The sequence below is a fragment of the Neoarius graeffei genome, chromosome 2 (genome assembly GCF_027579695.1).
Source record: "Neoarius graeffei isolate fNeoGra1 chromosome 2, fNeoGra1.pri, whole genome shotgun sequence".
Classification (NCBI taxonomy): domain Eukaryota; kingdom Metazoa; phylum Chordata; class Actinopteri; order Siluriformes; family Ariidae; genus Neoarius; species Neoarius graeffei.
In genome coordinates this window covers 85,257,343-85,282,072 of record NC_083570.1, presented here as the reverse complement: position 1 = coordinate 85,282,072, position 24,730 = coordinate 85,257,343, and the positions used below count along the sequence as shown (strand labels likewise).

Sequence of the window (24,730 nt, the reverse complement as noted above, 5' to 3'; positions counted from 1 at the left end):
GCAAATTTAGTTTGGCAGCCCTCAGGGTTTCGACTCTCTTTAATAAGTTATTGCATATTAACTCTCTGACGATAGCAACAGAAGAGATAAACAGAGTCTTTTAGACATTTTCTAGATAAAAACGGACAAACAAATCTCAAGAACGTCAAAGAACACTGGGATATTTTAACCTGATATAGCTGTTTAAAATGAATTCTCTTGCTTTCATTCTCATACATACCGACTTGGTTTAATTAGCATTGGTTTCCTTCAGGCCTCTAACACCCTATAATCTTTTCTCAGTTGGCCAGCATGCGGAGCTGGAGTGACCTGCGTAATGAGATCCTCTTCCTGACCCAGAATGCCACTGGTTCGCCCAGTCAGATGTACCAGGCTGTATCAAGAATAGTGTGTGGACACCCTGAAGGTGGTGGCCTCAAAATCAAGTCTCTTAACTGGTATGAGGACAGCAACTTCAAAGCAATGTTTGGCAACTACAACAGCAGTGATGACGAGCCTGTTTCTGTCTATGACAACACAACCAGTGAGCACTCTCTCCATTTCATCTAATACATGCTGTCTCATTCTGAAATAAAATTGTGTTATTGCATAAGGTTTATATACCCTGCTATGCAGAACATTTTTCTGCAGTGGTTTCTGGAAGGAATAAAACATGATGGGATTTGCTGTTGTAGTTATAGTTACAGGGCGGCATGGTGGTGTAGTGGTTAGCGCTGTCGCCTCACAGCAAGAAGGTCCGGGTTCGAGCCCCGTGGCCGGCGAGGGCCTTTCTGTGCGGAGTTTGCATGTTCTCCCCGTGTCCGCGTGGGTTTCCTCCGGGTGCTCCGGTTTCCCCCACAGTCCAAAGGCATGCAGGTTAGGTTAACTGGTGACTCTAAATTGACCGTAGGTGTGAATGTGAGTGTGAATGGTTGTCTGTGTCTATGTGTCAGCCCTGTGATGACCTGGCGACTTGTCCAAGGTGTACCCCGCCTTTCGCCTGTAGTCAGCTGGGATAGGCTCCAGCTTGCCTGCGACCCTGTAGAAGGATAAAGCAGCTAGAGATAATGAGATGAATGAGTTATAGTTACATTGGTATAAATAATCAGTGTAGTTACATTTAATGGTATAGAATGTCTGTGAAACAAAATTTAATTGGTTCACATTATCACAACTATGAGCAGCCATTTCCTCACTTTCTCAAAAAAAAAAAAAGATTTCTGTTACAAAGTGCTGGCACTGGAGGCTTCTTCAACAAATGTTAAATAAACATATCATTACAGAAATCTTCACCGCATTGAATATACAAATATACATTTTTCTTTGTTAAATAATATTTTGAATCTGTTTATTAATAGGTTTAGATTATGTGGAACATCCACCATACACATCCCTGTGAATGTGTTGCTACTATAGAAACTATTACATATTGGACTGAGTGCATTAATACTCATTATGATGTGAATTATAGCTAACACTACCATCAGAGCTGTTATGGAATATGAATCAACAACTTCTGACCAATCAGAATTGAGAATTCAATAGTGCTGTTGTAGGATTATTATTAATTATTACACATACAGGACACTTTTTCGATGGAATAAAAACATATATTCTATTCCCTTCTAGTGGGTTTCATTCATTTGGTTTGATAGCATGCAATATTGTTAGCGTATCGCTTATCCTACGTGTATTACGTCACTCTACCCAATGGAGAACGAGCGTTGAATATGGTTTACGATATTGCATGGTTCTCAAGACAACATGACATCACACATCAGATACGTAAAACTTCTGCACTAGCGAGCGACTGGGACAGTTTGTAAATAGACATGGTTGCCAGGTTTACTTCGTTAAATACGGAAGATTTTGAGAGAATTTTGAAAGAGAAAGATGCATTGAACACCTGAAAGAAATGTATAATAATAATAATCATAATAATAATATTGGCTGGCTTTTTTTCATGGTATATCAGATATATTCCATTCAGCTAGCATGATACTGAACTCCTCTTCAACTCATTCAATATCATGTTAGCTGAATGGAATATGCTTGATATACCATTCAACGCCAGCCAATATTATTTGATTATTATCTTGATCTTATTTTGGAAATCCCTGTTCGTAATATTCTTGCAGCTCCCTACTGTAACAATCTAATGAAGAACATTGAGACTAGTCCCATCTCTCGGATGATCTGGAGAGCACTGAAGCCTCTGCTCATGGGGAAGATCCTGTACACGCCTCACACCCCTGCCACACAAAAGATCATCCAAGAGGTAAGCACTGTTATCACTGAATGCAACATAGAAAAAGAAAGCTATTGATTTATGTGTTGTAATATTCACCTGCAGTGGAAAGAGAAAAAGGTGAATTCAATTTCTCTCTGTATGCTATTCTCTGTGATTTAGGTCAACAGGACATTTCAAGAGCTGGGAATTCTCAGAGATCTGGGTGGGATGTGGGAAGAGACCAGGCCCAAGGTGTGGAACTTTATGGAAAACAGTCAAGAAATGGACCTTGTGCGGGTATGTCGGGTTTTTTGCTCATTACTACCCTCCAGTGGTGGGCACATCACCAACTCATCTCTAGAAACAAAATTGCATACAGTAACCAAGTACGAGGTGAGCATTTGTTGAGGTGTAACCTGTGACTGCTTGCTTTCTTTGTTTACAGATGTTACTACAGAACAATGTCACAGCCTATTTCTTCAGTGCCCGGCTGAGTGGTACTCAGTGGAGTGTGCAGGATCTTAGCAGTTTCCTGACCAAGCATTCGGAGGACACTCGTCCACCTGGGACAGTGTTCACATGGAGAAACATCTTCAATGAAACCGATCAAGCTATTATGAGCATATCCCGTTTCATGGAGGTCAGTTTCATTATATTGTACGTTCCTCCAACACCCACCCTCCCTTTGTTTTCAAGACATTTGGGACATTCCACCGAATGGGTGCCATTTGCTTGTTGTACCACTCCCAAATTAAACTTAATTTGTTATATCTTTTCAACACTGATTATTCAAAATGTGTATTGGTCAACCTCAGGCTACGTTATTTATTTTTTTACAAGGTTTGGAAGTCAAAGATGGCTGCATTTTTTCAGTCCTGTTACCAAAACTCAAGTGACATCTGAAAGTAACAGGACTGAGTTTTTAGCCTAGGATTAGCTAATACATGGAATTAAGCCACATGGCGTCATCGCTAATACCATGACCACACTTAGCACATTCTAGTGATTTACCAAAAATCTGTATTTTTAAAATAAACAAATATCATCTAAGAAATAATTTAAGTAACAGGACAGTATGTTGACATTGACCTTATCAGTCAAAGTAAAAAAAAAAATATCATCAAATATACAGAAAAGTAAATGAGAGAACTAACTTTTGGTCTTCCCATGGCCTTCAGAAGACACAACTGATGTAGCTTCCTGTTGAGCATGTGATTTATGGAATGTTCCAAATTTGTCAGATGGGGTAATATGTTTGGGTAACAGGACTGAGTGAAAACCCAGGGACACGACTAAAATGTGTATTTTAACTAAGATATTGTGGATTTCTTATGAAAAAAATATATTTAAACCATGCATAGGATATGGAGTCACACAACAGTGCAAAAGAAATACTGTTTCTGAAGGATTTTAATCATAATATTTCATAGTTAAGTATAAAGTTAGAGTGCGGGGACAGGTAACACATGCTATTTTTCAGTGTTTTAGGTAGTTTTTATTAATCCTTACAATTATATATCTTAAATTTGAAATCAGATCAATGTGCAGGACATTTAGCATAATAAGGAAATGTATTTTAAAGTGCATTTTTATGTGCATTTATACATATAATTTTCTAGGGACGGAAATGGCACCGATTCGCTGGAATGGCTCATTTACATGCAAAAGGAAATCTTCCTTTTTCACAAACATGTTCATACTTATAAGTTGTTGACTAATGTTCAGACCACATGAACTTATGACACAGACAAAATGAAGAAGTGAAAGTAAAAGAGCAAGTGGAAATATTTTGTGTAGACCAACACAGGAAGATTACAAAATAGACACGAAATTATATCATTTGCTTGTCTTTTATTTTAAAGAAATTACTCCAATTATTAAGCACCATTCTGCCTTAAATTAATATTTTAACGAATAGTCTGGTACTCTTTATCACTAAACATAACAATAACCGTCTTCTTTCAAAGGAAGAGGTCATTTCACTTACATTGCAAACACCCAACCATATATAAAATGAAAATGTTCAGCCAGCAAAACCCCAAATATAATCAGTGCAATCAATTTAGAGCTAGTCTAAAATAATCTGTTGATGTATCTCTGAATCATTATCTGTTTTTACAGTGTGTGAATCTGGATAAATTAGAGCCTGTGAGCACTGAGGAGAAGTTAGTGAATGAGTCTCTTGGTCTGCTGGACAACAGGAAGTTCTGGGCTGGAATTGTGTTCCCTGATATTGACCTAAACAGCTCCAAGCTTCCTCCACATGTCAACTATAAAATTCGTATGGACATTGACAATGTGGAGCGCACCAACAAGATCAAGGATGCGTATGTCAATATTTGGCCATTTTAAGTTCAACTATTAAACACCCACCAACTGTTGGTGGTAGATAATCGGCTTTATATTCTGCCAATCAATCTTTCTTTTTCATTGCTTTAGGTACTGGGACCCTGGCCCCAGAGCTGACCCATTTGAGGACTTACGGTACGTTTGGGGTGGTTTTTCTTACCTCCAGGATGTTATAGAGCAGAGCATCATCAGAGCACTAACAGGAACTAAAGAGAAGACTGGAGTCTACATCCAGCAAATGCCTTACCCATGCTATGTCGATGACATGTACGTTTCTCTACAGATCATTGTTGCAATTCTCATTCTGTAGACCAAATCCTAAAGGAATTGTTTTTTCCTAAATCTCTGTAGTTTCTTGCGTGTGATGAGTCGCTCCATGCCCCTCTTCATGACCCTAGCCTGGATGTACTCTGTGGCTATTATAATAAAGAGTGTTGTCTATGAGAAGGAGGCCCGCCTCAAGGAAACCATGAGGATTATGGGATTGGACAATGGTATCCTGTGGTTCAGCTGGTTCATCAGCAGTCTTATCCCACTTCTCATGAGTGCTGGACTACTGGTGTTTGTCCTCAAGGTACTGCTAATATGTGCACGTAGCCTTTTTCATGACTAATTTAATAAGATTAAATCACATATTATCTCTATTAGAAACACAAAGAACAAAACATTATCGTTGGTAGTATCTGTTTTATTAAGTGTATGATCACACTTGATTACGTAAAATATGATTTTATGAAGTTGCTAATAGATAGATAGATAGATAGATAGATAGATAGATAGATAGATAGATAGATAGATAGATAGATAGATTGTGATATACATTACCGAATTTACTATATTCTTTATCATTGTTTACTGAGGGCTAATTCCCTCTCTGGATTATTACCATATTTCTAATTATAATACTACTAAATACTCATTTATAGCAGATCAAAACTCCATGCTTAAGAGAATATGGTAATGCATTGACATGATTTTTGATGGCTTTTGCGACCGTACGATGTCTATACGATGTCCGTATGTGTACCACCACAGGGAACCTGATTGTAAGTGCAAGGCAGCGTATCTCAAACATTTGACCACTGGACAACAAAATCTGTATCTTTATTTACATAAGATAGATGGGTTTTTATCCAGCGCTTATTTTTGATTTGCTTTTTAAAAAAATGAGATGAGATTATTTACAAAAAAAAAATGTATATATATATATATATATATATATATATATATAGAGAGAGAGAGAGAGAGAGAGAGAGGTATGGTGATGTAGTGATTAGCATTGTTGCCTCACAGTAAGAAGGTTCTAGGTTCGAGCCCAGCGGCCGATGAGGGCCTTTCTGTGTGGAGTTTGCATGTTCTCCCTGTGTCTGTGTGGGTTTCCTCCATGTGCTCCGGTTTCCTCCAAAGACATACAAGTTAGGCTAATTGATGACTCTAAATTGACCGTAGGTGTGAATGTGAGTGTGAATGGTTGTTTGTCTCTATGGCTACATCCACACGACAACGGCAACGAGATGTTATTTAAAAATATATCGCGTCCAAATGGGCAACAATCAGTAAAATATCAGGTCCATATGGCAACGCAACGCTTGCTGAAAACGATGCAATACACATGCCACACCTCTAGGGGCGCTGTAAGACGGTCCCTTCGGAGACACCAGAACAATAGAAGAAGTAAGGACGCATGCTCATAAACTATTATGCGCGAGACTTCATATTAACCACAAAGTCAGGAAAATCTGTTCGTAAAATTACATTATAATGACCAAATACAATGAAAAGTATTTTTCCAGTCTCACCTGTGAAAGGTAATCCCATGTGATCTCGTTTGGACGGCAAACCTGTTGGTACAGTTAAACGCAGCTAATCTTTATTCTCCGCTTTGACCTCTCCAAAATGGCGGCGAGGATGACATGATTCTACGCGGAAGGCGGCGTCTTTAATGGTCCGGAATAAATTGAATGATACACGCTGATGGATTAATTTGTTGTTTCTCACCTGTGAAAGGTAATCCCATATGATCTCGTTTGGACGGTAAACCTGTTGGTACAGTTAAACGCAGCACATGAATCTTTATTCTCCGCTTTGACCTATCCAATATGGTGACGAGGATGACGTATGATTCTACGCGGAAGGCGGCGTCTTTAATGGTCCGGAATAAATTGAATGATACACGTTGATGGATTAATTTCTTCTACGCCCTTTTTGAGGAATGTATTGTAGGACTTAAACCCACATCTGAAGAGGTAAGATCGCTCCTTTTTTTTCCCCTATTTTTGCTGGCGGGATTGACTCTGCCCTAAGGGCTATTCTCTCTCTCTCTCTCTCTCTCTCTCTCTCTCTCTCTCTCTCTCTCTCACTTTGCACCATTACACAATAAATATTCACAGTGAAAATATTTTGTAAGCGCGTTTCATGAACCAAGTTATAGGATTTGTTGACAACTCGCATCGAGTTCGTTACACTTCTACCCGGCGTGAAGCACTCACAGTCATGTGGTTGTGACATCATCGTAAACAAATCCGTTCTACTCATCCAGACGACTTCACAACGGCAACGTTGCCAGATCTTTCCACTCTGGAACCCGTTCTCAAAAAGATTGCGTTTTGGGGCACCCAAAACGCCGGTGCCGTGTGGACGCCAGGCCTAAACGATAAGCAATTGTATCGGAGTCACCTGAATCCATTGCCGTGTGGACAGGGCCTATGTGTCAGCCCTGCGATGACCTGGCGACTTGTCCAGGGTGTACGTACCCGGCCTCTCGCCCATAGTCAGCTGGGATAGGCTCCAGCTTGCCTGCGACCCTGTAGAACAGGATAAGCGGCTAGAGATAATGGATGGATATGACAGATGCTTGTCACAGTATTATTTCATTTATTATTACTTGTAGCAGTAACCAGTAAGTCCTACGATTATATGATGCACTGGATGATTCACATGTATCTGAAACACATTGCTGTTTTGTTTTGTAGATACATGATCAACAACATCAGAGAATATAATAATAACTAATCAATAAACAAATTTATTATTATTATTATTTTTTTTTTTAATCTCTTGTCTACAGATGGGGAACCTGCTGCCCCACAGTGACTCTGGTGTGGTCTTCCTCTTTTTGGGCTCCTTTGCTGTGGTCACTGTCATGCAGTGTTTCCTTATCAGCACAGCGTTTTCTCGGGCAAACCTGGCTGCAGCATGCGGAGGAATCATCTACTTCACACTCTATCTTCCCTATGTACTATGTGTGGCCTGGGAGGATTATGTGCGTCTTCCTGCTAAAGTTATTGCTGTGAGTTTACAATCTCCACGACACGTTCCAGCAGTGACCTTTTGGCAAAGCGTATACAACCTGGCATCTTTTCATGAGTGCCCTTGTTGGTTTATCTTATCTTGCTCAATCCATATGCTCCGAATTGCTTTATGTGCAGATGAGGCCACTGCTGCTATGCCATGTTTCATGTGATAGAGGCTGCTTGCTGTAATTCTACATGAAATATATTACAACCCCGATTCCAAAAAAGTTGGGACACTGTGTAAAACATAAATGAAAACAGATATTTTTTCTTGGAAACCCTATATTTCATTGAAAATAGTAGAAAGAAAACGTATCAAATGTTGAAACTGAGACATTTTGTTGGTTTTTGAAAAAAATATGCTCATTTTGAATTTGATGTTAGCAGCGCAGCACGTTTTAGAAAAGTTGGGACAGGGGCGTGTTTACCACTATGTTGCATCACCTCTACTTTTAACAACACTCTGTAAATGTTTGGGAACTGAGGAAAGCGAATGCTGTAGTTGTGAAAGAGAAATGTTGTCCCATTCTTGCCTGATGTACAATTTCAGTTGCTCAACAGTTTACAGTCTCCCAACTTTTTTTTGGAATTGGGGTTGTATATGCTTTTGTCTGGAAAAATTTGTTTCCCGATCTGGATCTAGCCAGATAATTTGTTCCATGCATCTGTTTAAGAATTTTCCATCCCAGAAATTATTCCCACCTCCAGCTCATCTCTTGTTTCTCTAGTTTTGACAGAGGGGGTAAGGTTGGTCACCAGGAAAATGAAGGCTTGCAAAGGGCTCTAAAATAACGATTGCTCCTTTAAAACCACTGTGATAACTGAGTATTTTTTTTTTAATCTGCAGAGCCTACTCTCTCCAGTGGCCTTTGGGTTCGGTTGTGAGTACTTTGCCCTGTTTGAAGAGCAGGGAGCGGGGATCCAGTGGGGCAACCTCATCTCTAGCCCAATGGAAGGGGATGACTACAATCTCACTACTGCCATTATCATGATGTATTTTGATGCCTTCATCTATGGCATCATGACCTGGTACATTGAGGCTGTGTTTCCTGGTCAGTATGGCATTCCCAGACCATGGTACTTCCCATTCACCAAGTCTTACTGGTTTGGAGAAGGAGAGCAAAATCAGGCACCCACAATACAGGGAAAGAAGGCAAATGCAGGAGGTAAGAACATTATAAACAAAATATTATTATCTTTCGACAAAGTAGGAATACTCCTGATTTTTTTTACTGTAAAATTAGCATTTCTCCCAACAGTACTCCTCTATTTTTATTTTCAAGCTGTGTGCACTGAGGAAGAGCCCCCTCATCTTGAACTGGGGGTGTATATTAAGAACTTGGTGAAGGTCTATCGGCATGGCAAAAAGCTTGCTGTGGATGGCCTGACACTGGGATTTTATGAGGGTCAGATCACATCCTTTCTGGGGCACAATGGAGCAGGAAAAACCACCACCATGTAAGAAGCTGACAGATGAATTTAAAACAACTGCAGTTTTTTTTTTTTTTGCCTTTTAACACAAAGTGCAATATCACAATGACAATTCATAAAGATTGTGATGGGTATCACTTATTCAATGTTTCAGGTCCATCTTGACGGGTTTGTTTCCACCAACGTCTGGCACAGCATACATCATGGGCAGAGACATCCGGTCAGAGCTAAGTGCTATCCGGCAGAGCCTTGGCGTTTGCCCTCAGCACAACGTCCTCTTCAGCATGTAAGTGCTCTTTATTCTTTATATAACAGGCCTTTTTTATTTACATTCAATCATAATTGAAAATATTTGCAGTTGAATTTTAAGCTGTGACAGTTATTATTGTAAGTGCTTATGAAATTCTGTGCCACCCATACTATTGAGCCACATTTAATTTTTAGTTCAGAAGTATTAGATGCATTCTCTGGGAAATCGTAATTGGATATGTGGTGTATTTAGGCTGACGGTGGAGGAGCACATCTGGTTCTATGCACGACTCAAAGGCCTCTCTGAAAAGAAGGTGAAAGCTGAGATGGATCAGATCTTATATGACACTGGTTTGCCACACAAATGCAAGTCTAAGACCAGTGAGCTCTCTGGTAGGTGGATCGTAAAGACCTGACAATTGATAAAACTATCACAGATATGTTGGACTTAAATTTTAACAATGTTTGCTTTCCTAAAGGTGGCATGCAGAGGAAGCTTTCAGTGGCCCTTGCATTTGTTGGAGGGTCAAAGGTGGTCATTCTGGATGAGCCAACTGCTGGGGTGGACCCTTACGCTCGCAGGGGCATCTGGGACCTCCTGCTGAAATATCGTGCAGGTTTGCCTCAGTTTCTCATAGCATTATAGAAATACTCCATTTTCAGTCAAATAATAAAGAAGTAATTAAGCCCAGTTATAAGAAGTAATTTGTACCATAGGCCGAACCATCATCCTTTCCACTCATCACATGGACGAAGCAGACATCTTGGGTGATCGTATTGCCATCATCTCTCATGGGAAGCTGTGCTGCGTGGGCTCCTCTCTCTTCTTGAAAACTCATCTGGGAACTGGATACTACTTGACACTGGTTAAGAAGGAACCGGAAGCTTCTCTGAGCTCCAGCAGAAACTCCACCACCACTGTGTCTTATATCAAGAAGGTAAGAAAATTTCTTCTGTTCTTCTGTTAATATTTTTAGGATTAAGATTTTAAATGGAGGGAGGCACGGTGGTGTAGTGGTTATCACTGTCACCTCACAGCAAGAAGGTCCTGGGTTCGAGCCCCGTGGCCGGCGAGGGCCTTTCTGTGTGGAGTTTGCATGTTCTCCCCGCGTCTGTGTGGGTTTCCTCCGGGTGCTCCGGTTTCCCCCACAGTCCAAAGACATGCAGGTTAGGTTAACTGGTGACTCTAAATTGACCGTAGGTGTGAATGTGAGTGTGAATGGTTGTCTGTGTCTATGTGTCAGCCCTGTGATGACCTGGCGACTTGTCCAGGATGTACCCCGCCTTTCGCCCGTAGTCAGCTGGGATAGGCTCCAGCTTGCCTGCGACCCTGTACAGGATAAGTGGCTACAGATAATGGATGGATTTCAAATGGAGTTTTTTTTTGTTGTTGTTTTTTTAAATTGCTGAATAAATGAGTAATGTGTAAATGTAAATCTGGTAAATGTGACAATTATATCAATGTTCACAAGAAAGTATTATTATTATCATTATTGATTTAAATCATAATGCTTCTGTGATAGCATTTTAATTATATCCTCAGATAAGTGGAACCACATCCCAAAAGTTTACTACCATACTAAATAGTTTGTCAGTATGCCCCTGGTGTCATTACTATTTACTTAGTAGGAAAGCTATTTAGGGATACTAGTTAGTCTGCATTATCCTGTTTATAACGCAGCCCTAAATTATTTCAGAATGTAAGAATTTGCAGCTCTGAGATAAATCCACACAGCAAAACTCAACTATTTAAAATGCTAAATAGTTTTGCAAGTACCATACCTTACAAAAAAATTGTACCACAAAGGGCAAATCCTGTATCCAGCACCTTTAAAAATCTCAGCTTGTGTGAATTGCCTGTTTCAGGATGAAGAAGACTCAGAGAGCAGTTCAGATGCTGGCTTGGGCAGCGACCATGAGAGCGATGCTGCCACAGCTCTTGGTAAGCTTTTAATCTCAGTTCAACCTTAGGTTTGGATTTCCAGACTGATAATTAAAAGATTAACATAAAACCTTAATCCTGGTATTAATCTAACCACTGTGATTGTGAATGTACATGCAGGTACCTCGTGGACTGAGCCTCCTATTGTTCCTGCAGACATCACTCTAATCTCAGGGCTAATCCTCAAGCACGTCCCTAACTCACGCATGGTGGAGGATCTGGGACATGAAATCACCTACATCCTGCCTTATGAATCGGCCAAAGATGGTGCCTTTGTTGATCTCTTCCATGATTTGGATGACCACCTTGCTGATTTGGGCATCTCAAGTTATGGTGTTTCAGACACTACACTTGAAGAGGTACACTATACTTTCTAGTAAAAATATATTTAATACTCATCAGTTAAGCAGATATTATTATTATTATTATTATTATCATCGGGCGGTACGGTGCTGTAGTGGTTAGCACTGCCACCTCACAGCAAGAAGGTCCTGGGTTCGAGCCCAGCAGCCAGCGAGGGCCTTTCTGTGTGGAGTTTGCATGTTCTACCCGTGTCCGCATGGGTTTCCTCCGGGTGCTCTGGTTTGACATGCAGGTTAATTGGTGGCTCTAAATTGACCGTAGGTGTGAGTGTGAATGGTTGTTTGTCTCTTTGTGTCAACCTGGCGACTTGTCCAGGGTGTACCCCGCCTCTCACCCATAGTCAGCTGGGATAGGCTCCAGCTTGCCTGCAACCCTGTAGAACAGGATAAGCAACTACAGATAATGGATGGATGGATGGATTATTGTCATCATCTTTTTAGATTTTCCTGAAAGTGGCAGAGGACAGTGGGGTTGATACTGAAATGATGTCAGGTAAGATTTTCACTTGTAATTTTCACTGATAATTTACAGCAGAGATAAAGATATGAACAACATGAGAAGTTCTTCTTATGCTCCTGTTTGTGTCTGTACAGATGGCACGCTTCCTATACGCAGACGCAGACGACATGCTTTTGGAGCTGATCATCAGAGCTGCCTTAAACCCTTGACTGAGGATGACAACATTGACTGCAACGAATCTGAAGCGGACCCAGGTACTTTTTATGACTCTCAGTTAAACATGTGCAAGGAATAGTCTGTTATTTTTCATGCCACTGTTACAAACAAAACCATGTGTGTGTGTTTTGCACTTTAGATTCCAAAGAGACTGATCATTTAAGTAGTACTGATGGCAAAGGTTCATACCAAGTCCAGGGCTGGAGCCTGAAGAGACAGCAGTTTGTAGCCTTGTTGTGGAAAAGATTCCTGTATGCTCGTCGTTCCACGAAAGGATTCTTTGCCCAGGTATGAAATGAATAGTTCTGGAATCTGATGTTGAAATGGTGAATCATATGATCAAGATTTAGAGGGAGTATTGCTGTCTGACTCATTTCTGTTCTTTTCTGTTATGCAGATTGTTCTGCCTGCTATATTTGTGTGCATCGCTCTGGTATTCAGTCTTATTGTCCCCCCATTTGGAAAATACCCCAGTCTTGCCTTGCAACCGTGGATGTATGAAGATCAAGTTACCTTTATCAGGTACTTAACCCTGGTGTACACCTAATCTAGCATTAAAAAACTTCCATTATCAGCAAGACACTTTTCATCAGCATGTACTTTGGACTCACTTCTGTATATCTATATCTATATATACACCGATCAGCCATAACATGATCATGGGCAGGTGAAGTGAAGAACACTGATTATTTCATTACATTGGCACCTGTCAGTGGGTGGGATATATTAGGCAGCAAGAGAACAGTCAGTTCTTGAAGTTGATGTGTTGGAAGCAGGAAAAATGGGCAAGCGTAAGGACCTGAGTGACTTTGACAAGGGCCAAATTGTGATGGCTCGATGTCTGGGTCTGAGCATCTCCAAAATGGCACATCCTGTGGGGTGTTCTCGGTATGCAGTGGTTAGTACTGACCAAAAGTGGTCCAAGGAAGTATAACCGGTGACAGGGTCATAGGTGTCGAAGGCTAGCCCATATGGTCCAATCCCACAGAAGAAGCACAGACTGCTGAAAAAGTTAATGCTGACAGCTTTGTATATACCGGTATACATACAAGAATACTGTTTGAGTCTAGGTTTTGACCACAATACAAATTTCTACATTGCCAAATAATTTTTCCCCACCTCACTAAAGGACATAAGATCTTTCTTGCCGTGTTGAATATGTGTTAGTGTGTTGATAAGAGATTCCAAGTGATCATTACGTACTTACTAAGCATACCTTTCACACAATTTCTAATCTATATAATAAGCAGCAAAGTTTGTTTGTTTGTCTTGAGCTAACGTTGCCATTTCTCGACGGACTTTCACCAAATTTGGCAAGTAGGTCTGGGGATGACCCGTAATTTTGCAGATATAAACACAATTCATGTACGGGTCCCTGGGGGGCACATCCACCCACCCCCTCCCTCAATGCCGTTCACATTACATTTATCAACACAAACTCGCGACAGATCTTCACTAAACTTGGCATGTAGGTACAGGAGAGAGCCACAATTTGGCAGAACTCAGAAATTCCATATTTGGGCCCCAGGGGGTCCTTGGTGGGCCCCTGGGTGGTGGATGTGTGGATTTTTGTTTGCCTTGGGTTAACATCACCATTTCTCAACGGATCTTCACCAAATTTGACATGGAAGCCTGGGGGCAACCCAGAATTTTGCAAAACCCGGGCAACGCCGGGTAACCTGCAGGTATCTGATAAAGGAAAATGATTAAAGCAAGGATCTTTTTACACTATATTTTTAGGGGAAAATCCTAACAATAAAGATGTAAAACTGTCATAAAATGGAGATTGAGTACACTTTTTCTCACTTTTTTTAACAGCAATGATGCACCTGAAGATGCGAACACTCAAAGATTACTCTCCGCACTAACAGAAACCCCTGGCTTTGGAACACGTTGCATGGAAGGAGAACCAATACCGTGAGTAAATCGTTATATCAAGCAATAATAAATGTAATGACGACCCTATTTACTCCTTATTTATCCAGAATTACTAACTTTACCCTGTGCTATCATGCCTGCAGAGATGTTCCTTGTACTATGGGTGATGAGGATTGGTCCATACCAGAGGTCACAGAAAATGTGCAGGAGGTGTTCCAGAATGCAAACTGGACCATGGAAAACCCATCGCCAGAGTGTGAGTGTAGCTGTAGTGGCAAGAAGAAGCTGCTCCCAGAATGCCCTCCTGGTGCTGGAGGCCTTCCACCTCCGCAGATAAAGATCAGTCACAGGGACACACTTCAAAACCTGACTGGACGAAACATCTCTGACTACCTAGTGAAGACTTATGCGCAAATCATTGGCAAAAGGTACTATTTGTTTGAACAGTTTGGACATTTTGGGGCACTCAGTCATTCTCATTGTCAGTACTTTCTCTGAAAAGTATTAATGTTGTTACATTTGCTTTATTCAAGTTTGAAGAACAAGGTCTGGGTGAATGAGTTCAGATATGGAGGTTTCTCACTGGGTGCCAGAAGCACTCAGATTCTCCCGCCTGCTCAGGAGATTGATGATGCTATTTCTCGAGTGAGGGAAATATTCCAGCTGCAGAAGGTAAGCTAATTATTTTTATTCTATCCACATTCACTGGATATGAGCAGTCGCGCACTCTGATTGGCTACTCTACTACTAGGCTATCAGCTCATATACCGTGAGTAGAGAAAAACAAAATGGCGGAGTGTTTTGCTGAACCAACCAAGGACGAAATAAAATCTTTACTTGAAAACAAAACCCCAAAAATACAAAAAAGCAACAAATATGAAATGAAAGTTTTTGATGATAAGAACGTATCTTTTTTTTATTTTTCAAGAATTATTATTATTATAGCATTTTCCACAAATTGCTCCTGTCATTTCGCCGGTTTGTTTACATTCTAAGCAGAAATTATTTTGTCGGACGTTTTGTATAAAGTTTTTGTTTATCAAATTTGCAAAAAATAAAAATGCTCTGTTTCTCAAAATCCAGTGAATGTGGATAGAATAAAACAATTATTCTGCTTAATCTCATCGGACATGGCTTACAGCCGACTCAGCGCTAAAAGCCTCGTCGGTTATCAACTCATGTACGACTCGATTTCACGGAATAATTGTTAATTATCCACAAATCATATCATTCATACTCACTGATTAACTCAGTAGCTAATAACATGGGTTTTCCTTTTTATATAGAACTCAGGGACAGCAGCTGATCGCTTTCTAAACAGTCTCTCTGCTTTCATCAATGGCTTAGACACCAAAAGTAATGTGAAGGTGAGTTATAATAGTCACCTGGGTGGTCTGTTTAATTTTAATTTCTGAGACCCCAAGAATAGGAATTGATTCATGTTTAATTTCTTCTCAGATCTGGTTCAATAATAAGGGCTGGCACAGCATCGGGTCCTTCCTCAACGTGATGAACAATGGTATTCTGCGAGCCAATCTGCCTCCAGGGGAGAACCCAAGCAAATATGGCATCACTGTCTACAATCACCCTCTGAACCTTACCAAAGAGCAGATCTCCCAGGTGGCACTGTGAGTGATCATGAACATTTTTTCTGCTTCGTTTAATAATTCAAATATTGTAGGTTTCTGTATAAATAAATGTAACTAGATTCCTTACATCAGGGGTGTCAAACCTGATCCATAAAGGGCCGTGTGGCTGCAGGTTTTCATTCCAGCCATGCAGCAGCACCCTGATTTGGCTTATTCAATCAACTGACACACCCACCCTTTAATCAAGGGTGGGTGTGGCTGCAAGTATTTGACTGTGTGAAGACAGTTCAGTTGATTGAATGAGCCAAGTCAGTTGTGCTGCTGCATGGCTGGAATGAAAACCTGCAGCCACAAGGCCCTTTATGGATCAGGTTTGACACCCCTGCCTTACATATTCCAAACATGTTTTCTTTCAGGGTGACAACCTCAGTGGACGTGTTGGTGTCTATCTGCGTTATCTTCGCTATGTCATTTGTCCCTGCTAGCTTTGTTGTCTTTCTTATCCAAGAACGTGTGAGTAAGGCCAAGCACATGCAGTTTATCAGCGGAGTACAGCCATATCTCTACTGGGTGGCCACTTTTATCTGGGATATGGTATGTTTGTTTTTTAGGTTTTTTTTTATTTGCGCTTTCTATGCTTTGAAAAATTTGTCGTTCAGAGTATCAGTTTTTCAGAGCATATTCTTTTCCATTTCAGTGCAATTACATTGTCCCAGCAACCCTGGTCATAATCATCTTTGTGTGCTTCCAACAAAAAGCCTATGTGTCTGCGACCAATCTGCCAGTACTCGCCCTTTTGCTGCTTCTGTATGGGTGAGTGAGACCTCAGTACAATCTATGATTTTGAAATAAATGTACAGAATAAACAGGAACGTTATGATGATGAATGTCCTCTCCTTCTTTTAGATGGTCCATCACACCTCTGATGTACCCAGCCTCCTTCCTGTTCAAGATCCCCAGCACTGCGTACGTTGTCCTAACCAGCGTCAACATACTGATTGGGATCAATGGAAGTGTGTCCACTTTTGTTCTGGAGTTGTTTGGTGGTGATGTAAGTGTTCTTTTCTTCAGCTTTGACCAAGTCAAAGGTTTACTTATAAACTTGAAAACACATTTGCAATTTTGTGCAGTGCTTAAAATAGCATTGATAAAAATATGCCTGGTAATCAAAACCAAAAAGATGACTGACTCTCAAATCATGTGTTGCTCTCTCTTTAGGAAATTGGTGGCATCAATGACATGCTGAAGAACGTGCTGCTGATTTTCCCTCACTTCTGTCTGGGACGAGGCTTGATTGACATGGTGAAGAATCAGGCCATGGCTGATGCTCTGGAGAGATTTGGTATGAATAACTTGTTTATTGCACATTTCTGATGCAGAGATCTAGTTGGCAACAAAAGATACCCCAAATATATTTACAGTTAGGTCCATAAATATTTGGACAGAGACAACATTTTTCTAATTTTGGTTCTGTACATTACCACAATGAATTTTGAACAAAACAATTCAGATGCAGTTGAAGTTCAGACTTTCAGTTTTAATTCATTGGGTTGAACAAAATGATTGCATAAAAATGTGAGGAACTAAAGCATTTTTTAAACACAATCCCTTCATTTCAGGGGCTCAAAAGTAATTGGACAAATTAAATAATTGTAAATAAAATGTTAATTTCTGGGGCGGCACGGTGGTGTAGTGGTTAGCGCTGTTGCCTCACAGCAAGAAGGTCCAGGTTCGAGCCCCGTGGCTGGCGGGGGCCTTTCTGTGCGGAGTTTGCATGTTCTCCCCGTGTCCGCGTGGGTTTCCTCCGGGTGCTCCGGTTTCCCCCACAGTCCAAAGACATGCAGGTTAGGTTAACTGGTGACTCTAAATTGACCGTAGGTGTGAATGTGAGTGTGAATGGTTGTCTGTGTCTATGTGTCAGCCCTGTGATGACCTGGCGACTTGTCCAGGGTGTACTCCGCCTTTCGCCCGTAGTCAGCTGGGATAGGCTCCAGCTTGCCTGCGACCCTGTAGAACAGGATAAAGCGGCTACAGATAATGAGATGAGAATGAGACTTCTGCATTATCGAGTCAGTACAAAAACATTTTCGAGTCCAAACATTCGTTTTCCAGCACAAAATTAAATGTTACAGGAAAAAAAGTTTGTTTTTGCGCAGCATATTACATAAGAGACCGCTTTTCAGATTAAAAAAAGAAAACATAATGAAGGCTCCCGGGTTTTGCTGCAAAATTAAGAAGCGAGTGTGACAGTCAAAGTGTCCAGAAGAACTGTGGCTGGTTCTGCAAGATGCTCAGTAAAACCTACAGCTCATTTCCTTACAAAACTGCAATCGTTTACCTGAGACTACTATTTTTTTGAAAGCAAAGAGTCGTCTCGTACCAAATACTGACTTTGTTTCATTTATTATGGCTTACTGCTGTTTATAGTACTTTTTTTAATGTTGAAACATTTCATTTCATTATTTTTTAAGCCAGTTTTGGTCTACAGCATTTCTTTACATATTCCAAAGACTTTTGTAGTGTGTGTGTGTGTGTGTGTGTGTGTGTGTGTAAAATTCTGACATTTTGGTCCGTTTTTGGATATAGGAGAGAATCATTTCCGCTCCCCGTTGGAGTGGGATATGGTGGGTAAGAATTTGTTTGCCATGGCAGTGGAAGGAGTGGTCTTCTTCATTATCACTGTCCTCATCCAGTACCGCTTCTTTATCAAACCCAGGTGAGCATCATTTTCATCCAAATTTCGTTAAAATGTCAGCATCTTAGTGAGGTCATTGTTAAATCATTTAATTGACTATCTGTTCCTGGTGGCTGTGCAGAGCTCTTCGTCCTAAGCTGAGTCCAATTGGGGAGGAAGATGAAGACGTTGCCAGGGAACGGCAGAGGATCATCAGTGGAGCAGGACAAGGAGACATCCTTGAGCTCCGAGAGCTCACAAAGGTCTGGCAAAGATTATTTATTTTTAAGCACAAGTTCTATATAGTGTTGTAGAAAAATCTGAGTGATTAAACGGTGCCTTAATCATAATGCATTTTTGCTGTACAGGTATATGAATGGAAGAAAAAGCCTGCTGTGGATAGGCTTTGTGTGGGAATTCCTCCAGGAGAGGTGAGAAACCTGCAACTACTTCCTGTTTGCTGTATTAGCTGACTGTTGGCAGATCATAACTTTGACCTCTATCCTTTTTTCCATTAGTGCTTTGGTCTGCTTGGAGTGAATGGAGCTGGGAAGACCAGTACCTTTAAAATGCTGACAGGAGATTCTCCAGTCACCAGTGGAGAAGCATTCCTAGCTAGGAAAAGGTAAAACATAAATACCTTTCTTTAACACTTTAATATAGAAATTGTAATAAAAATATTAACCAAATCTTCTCAATCTTTCTGGCTTTCAGTATACTCAGGGAAATAGATGAGGTACATCAGAACATGGGGTACTGCCCTCAGTTTGATGCCATCAACGATCTGCTGACAGGCAGAGAGCACCTGGAGTTCTATGCCATCCTTCGTGGGGTTCCTGAAGGGGAAGTGTGTGAGGTGAGTGCATAATCCGACTGTAAAATATGGAGTGCCGATCTGCACTTGTGCAAAGTTCGTGGAAAAGTCAATCTGCAAGAGTCAATCTAATTGGTATTCGCAAAATGAAGCTGTTGGAGGATTGGTTGGCAGAATGGTTTGATGTTATACCCGTTTCTAATAATTCCAGCTTCTCCGTCTTCACATTACAGCTGATAGAACTTCATTACTGTACTCTGTTAGTTACAAAGTTTGAAGACTGCACCTGTCGATCCCAGTGAAGGAGGCATGACCTCTGTGTGCCTGTATAAAAACGACAGAAAAACAGATTAGTGGAACCGTGCTGTTGTAACGTAGGGTCCAAGGTGTGAAAACGTGAAAGATAATCAGGCAAATGGGTGGAATATTGTCCTCAAGTACAGTGTAAAGAACAATTTTTCTTTATCATTAGTACTTTGCTTCTTTTAGCCACCATCTCTACCACTTTCTTTTTTTTTAACTTCTTGTTGAGTTCCAGACGTTCTGTTGGTCTAGTAGATGCAACACTGCCCCCTTGTGACGGTGACTGTCAGTGCAAGACAAATTTTGACACTCAAATACAGGGCAAACCACAAAATCATTATTTTTTTTCATTCAGTACTTTGCTTCTTTTATCTTCTTGAGAACCCTGAGACTTTTAACCCTTGTTTGAGTTTTGTACATTCTGCTATTTTTGATAAATGCAACACTGCCCCCTAGTGCTGGCAGCCACATAACAACTACTACTACTACAACCCCAATTCCAAAAAAGTTGGGACAAAGTCTCATCTCATCTCATTATCTGTAGCCGCTTTATCCTGTTCTACAGGGTCGCAGGCAAGCTGGAGCCTATCCCAGCTGACTACGGGCGAAAGGCAGGGTACACCCTGGACAAGTCGCCAGGTCATCACAGGGCTGACACATAGACACAGACAACCATTCACACTCACATTCACACCTACGGTCAATTTAGAGTCACCAGTTAACCTAACCTGCATGTCTTTGGACTGTGGGGGAAACCGGAGCACCCGGAGGAAACCCACACGGACACGGGGAGAACATGCAAACTCCGCACAGAAAGGCCCTCGCCGGCCACGGGGCTCGAACCCGGACCTTCTTGCTGTGAGGCGACAGTGCTAACCACTACACCACCGTGCCGCCCGTTGGGACAAAGTACAAATTGTAAATAAAAACGGAATGCAATGATGTGGAAGTTTCAAAATTCCATATTTTATTCAGAATAGAACATAGATGACATATCAAATGTTTAAACTGAGAAAATGTATCATTTAAAGAGAAAAATTAGGTGATTTTAAATTTCATGACAACACATCTCAAAAAAGTTGGGACAAGGCCATGTTTACCACTGTGAGACATCCCCTTTTCTCTTTACAACAGTCTGTAAATGTCTGGGGACTGAGGAGACAAGTTGCTCAAGTTTAGGGATAGGAATGTTAACCCATTCTTGTCTAATGTAGGATTCTAGTTGCTCAACTGTCTTAGGTCTTTTTTGTCGTATCTTCCGTTTTATGATGCGCCAAATGTTTTCTATGGGTGAAAGATCTGGACTGCAGGCTGGCCAGTTCAGTACCCGGACCCTTCTTCTACGCAGCCATGATGCCGTAATTGATGCAATATGTGGTTTGGCATTGTTATGTTGGAAAATGCAAGGTCTTCCTTGAAAGAGACGTCGTCTGGATGGGAGCATATGTTGCTCTAGAAGCTGGATATACCTTTCAGCGTTGATGGTGTCTTTCCAGATGTGTAAGCTGCCCATGCCACACGCACTAATGCAACCCCATACCATCAGAGATGCAGGCTTCTGAACTGAGCGCTGATAACAACTCGGGTCGTCCTTCTCCTCTTTAGTCCGAATGACACGGCGTCCCTGATTTCCATAAAGAACTTCAAATTTTGATTCGTCTGACCACAGAACAGTTTTCCACTTTGCCACAGTCCATTTTAAATGAGCCTTGGCCCAGAGAAGACGTCTGCGCTTCTGGATCATGTTTAGATACGGCTTCTTCTTTGAACTATAGAGTTTTAGCTGGCAACGGCGGATGGCACGGTGAATTGTGTTCACAGATAATGTTCTCTGGAAATATTCCTGAGCCCATTTTGTGATTTCCAATACAGAAGCATGCCTGTATGTGATGCAGTGCCGTCTAAGGGCCCGAAGATCACGGGCACCCAGTATGGTTTTCCGGCCTTGACCCTTGCGCACAGAGATTCTTCCAGATTCTCTGAATCTTTTGATGATATTATGCACTGTAGATGATGATATGTTCAAACTCTTTGCAATTTTACACTGTCGAACTCCTTTCTGATATTGCTCCACTGTCTGTCGGCGCAGAATTAGGGGGATTGGTGATCCTCTTCCCATCTTTACTTCTGAGAGCCGCTGCCACTCCAAGATGCTCTTTTTATACCCAGGCATGTTAATGACCTATTGCCAATTGACCTAATGAGTTGCAGTTTGGTCCTCCAGCTGTTCCTTTTTTGTACCTTTAACTTTTCCAGCCTCTTATTGCCCCTGTCCCAACTTTTTTGAGATGTGTTGCTGTCATGAAATTTCAAATGAGCCAATATTTGGCATGAAATTTCAAAATGTCTCACTTTCAACATTTGATATGTTGTCTATGTTCTATTGTGAATACAATATCAGTTTTTGAGATTTGTAAATTATTGCATTCCGTTTTTATTTACAATTTGTACTTTGTCCCAACTTTTTTGGAATCGGGGTTGTACTACTACAAAATAATAATAATAATAATAATAGCCCTAAGAAAACAAAGGGAATAAAAACTATCTCTTTGCTAGGTGGCTGAGTGGGGCATCCGCATGCTGGGCCTCATAAAATATGCTGACAAAGCAGCTGGAAGCTACAGCGGGGGCAACATGCGCAAACTCTCTACAGCCATGGCCCTCATTGGAGGCCCACCAGTGGTCTTTCTGGTATGTACACACTCCTCCATAGCTTGCAAAATCAGTTCATACTGTTTTCTCACTCTGAGTGATCATGCGCTCAGTGTGTGAAGCTCTTGATAACAAAAACAACACAGGCCGGATTCCTGTGATGAATATTTTGTTGCACTCTCAGCTGAGATTTGAGTGACCACTCAATAAGAGAAAAGGATTAGGATGAACAAATTGTTTTCTAACATTAGGTCTAGTTTGGTATTTCTAACATGCACACTTAATCTTTAAATCAGAATATCATTAGTAAAGGTTTTAGATCTTTTTACATGTGCTGACCTTCAGTGTGTCTTCGTATTAAATCTGTGGGCTAATTAGAGTATGTGTGTTGTCTGTCCCAGGACGAACCCACAACTGGGATGGACCCCAAGGCCCGCAGAGCTCTGTGGAACTGCATCCACAGCGTCATCAAGGCGGGGCGCTCCGTCGTGCTGACTTCACACAGGTACTGCATCTGTTCACTCTCAGGTTTTTGACCCTAAATGAGAACTGATCAACAGTAGGTCTACAAACAGGACTGTACAAACAGCTGATATGTATAACAGAGTACTCCAGCATTCTTTATCTAATCTAATCTAATCTAATCTATTCACTATCTTCAGGATCTATGTGAACAAGGATGTCAGCATGTTTGCCTACACTGAAAAAATAAAGAAACAACTGCTTACTCAAAACTCTTTTAATAATGGAAGTCTAAAAGCAGTGGGTCATCAGTCAATCCAAAACTGTAACTGTTCCACTTTAACAATAAAGGTCTTGATGAGCGGATGACAGAACGACTTACCAAAGCTAATTTTATGCAGTTTTAGATAACATTTCCACACTGGAGAAAAGATAGATAGATAGATAGATAGATAGATAGATAGATAGATAGATAGATAGATAGATAGATAGATACTTTCCTTTTTAGTGTTTTTATGATATCCATGTGCCATCAGACTAAAACTGAGAACTAATATGAAAATATGAAACAGTAGTCCCATTTCGGAAAGAATTAATTTTACCGATTTAGCTTAACGTACAAATAACTTCGACTGAAGAAATTATTGAAGTGTTCAACAAAATGCTCTACACAGACTTTAACTGAGTGCCCAAACAACTGCCCTTAGGCTTCCATTATAATTGAGTTTGATTAATGTTTTTTTTGTTTGTTTTTTAGTGCAGGGGAACATGTTTGTTGCAGTCATCTATACACACACATACACTACAGATAGATATAGAGGAGGTATAGACTGAAAAACACTAGTATTTCTTCAAAAATTGTCAGTAACATCTGTTTTGATGCCTGTCTAATTAAAACCTCCCAAATAAAATCTTATCATGTAAACAGTATTTTCTAATAACCCAAGATCTTACTTATAGTAAGCAAAATCATGAATCTGGTTGGATGTGGGCTATATAGAGCTTATTTATGGTTCCTACTCAAGGGCATTCAGTTCATTCGCTATTATCCAGCTGTTCTTCTGACATAGCAACCCTAACTCCAACCCTAACAGCAAGGGAGAGAAGGTCCACATGACATGTTAATCTTCGCTCTATTTTTACACAGCATGGAGGAGTGTGAGGCTCTGTGCACCAGGATGGCCATCATGGTAAATGGCAGATTCAAGTGTCTAGGAAGCGTCCAGCATCTGAAAAACAGGTGCGAGATCAATATCATGGGATTTACCGTACATTATAACCAGTCCACTGAGTTTGTAAATATTTATAACATGCAAATTTAGTACCTGATATCCTCTAGGTTTATAAAGACCGGAGATCAGAGAGGTCTGATGTGATTCTCTGGACCCCGTTTATTCCATCTACATTTAGTCTAACACAGATCTCTCTCTCTCTCTCTCTCTGTGTTCCTCCTTGTATAGGTTTGGTGATGGATACACCATCATCCTGAGGGTGGCAGGACCCGAACCAGACCTGCAGCCTGTGATGAAGTTTATTGAACTTGAGCTACCTGGCAGTATACTGAAGGAGAAACACAGAAATATGCTGCAGTACCAGCTGCCCTCATCCCTGTCCTCCCTCGCTCACATCTTCAGCATTCTTGCCAAACACAAAGATTTCCTCCAGATTGAGGATTACTCCGTTTCCCAGACCACACTGGACCAGGTGAGATTTAGCCTCTCAAAAAAAGCATTTAAAATAGTGGGTGCATACAGGAAGGTCTTTGAATTATAAACATTACGTAATCATAACATTAGTAAATTCTGTGCCAGAAATGCCTACAATGAAGAATCTTGTGAGACTCAATG

The 24,730-nt window shown here is 40.8% G+C and overlaps 1 protein-coding gene across 3 annotated transcripts in view; it reads left to right on the top strand.

The window, feature by feature from the left end:
• Positions 1–24,730, top strand: part of abca1b (ATP-binding cassette, sub-family A (ABC1), member 1B) — a 64,722-nt gene that overhangs the window by 37,060 nt on the left and 2,932 nt on the right. For all 3 annotated transcript variants that reach the window (XM_060915107.1, XM_060915105.1, XM_060915106.1), the window contains exons 9-46: positions 283–523; positions 2,118–2,257; positions 2,390–2,506; positions 2,655–2,849; positions 4,331–4,536; positions 4,649–4,825; positions 4,910–5,132; positions 7,626–7,847; positions 8,699–9,017; positions 9,135–9,309; positions 9,437–9,568; positions 9,785–9,924; positions 10,011–10,148; positions 10,249–10,469; positions 11,398–11,473; positions 11,594–11,832; positions 12,277–12,328; positions 12,430–12,549; positions 12,651–12,799; positions 12,909–13,033; positions 14,330–14,428; positions 14,533–14,817; positions 14,923–15,061; positions 15,676–15,756; positions 15,848–16,017; positions 16,395–16,572; positions 16,676–16,791; positions 16,885–17,029; positions 17,197–17,320; positions 18,565–18,694; positions 18,795–18,915; positions 19,021–19,083; positions 19,171–19,277; positions 19,367–19,508; positions 22,326–22,460; positions 22,823–22,926; positions 24,031–24,123; positions 24,344–24,587. In XM_060915107.1, coding sequence (XP_060771090.1) covers positions 283–523; positions 2,118–2,257; positions 2,390–2,506; positions 2,655–2,849; positions 4,331–4,536; positions 4,649–4,825; positions 4,910–5,132; positions 7,626–7,847; positions 8,699–9,017; positions 9,135–9,309; positions 9,437–9,568; positions 9,785–9,924; positions 10,011–10,148; positions 10,249–10,469; positions 11,398–11,473; positions 11,594–11,832; positions 12,277–12,328; positions 12,430–12,549; positions 12,651–12,799; positions 12,909–13,033; positions 14,330–14,428; positions 14,533–14,817; positions 14,923–15,061; positions 15,676–15,756; positions 15,848–16,017; positions 16,395–16,572; positions 16,676–16,791; positions 16,885–17,029; positions 17,197–17,320; positions 18,565–18,694; positions 18,795–18,915; positions 19,021–19,083; positions 19,171–19,277; positions 19,367–19,508; positions 22,326–22,460; positions 22,823–22,926; positions 24,031–24,123; positions 24,344–24,587 — 5,883 coding nt within the window. The remainder of the gene's footprint in view (positions 1–282; positions 524–2,117; positions 2,258–2,389; positions 2,507–2,654; positions 2,850–4,330; positions 4,537–4,648; positions 4,826–4,909; positions 5,133–7,625; positions 7,848–8,698; positions 9,018–9,134; positions 9,310–9,436; positions 9,569–9,784; positions 9,925–10,010; positions 10,149–10,248; positions 10,470–11,397; positions 11,474–11,593; positions 11,833–12,276; positions 12,329–12,429; positions 12,550–12,650; positions 12,800–12,908; positions 13,034–14,329; positions 14,429–14,532; positions 14,818–14,922; positions 15,062–15,675; positions 15,757–15,847; positions 16,018–16,394; positions 16,573–16,675; positions 16,792–16,884; positions 17,030–17,196; positions 17,321–18,564; positions 18,695–18,794; positions 18,916–19,020; positions 19,084–19,170; positions 19,278–19,366; positions 19,509–22,325; positions 22,461–22,822; positions 22,927–24,030; positions 24,124–24,343; positions 24,588–24,730) is intronic.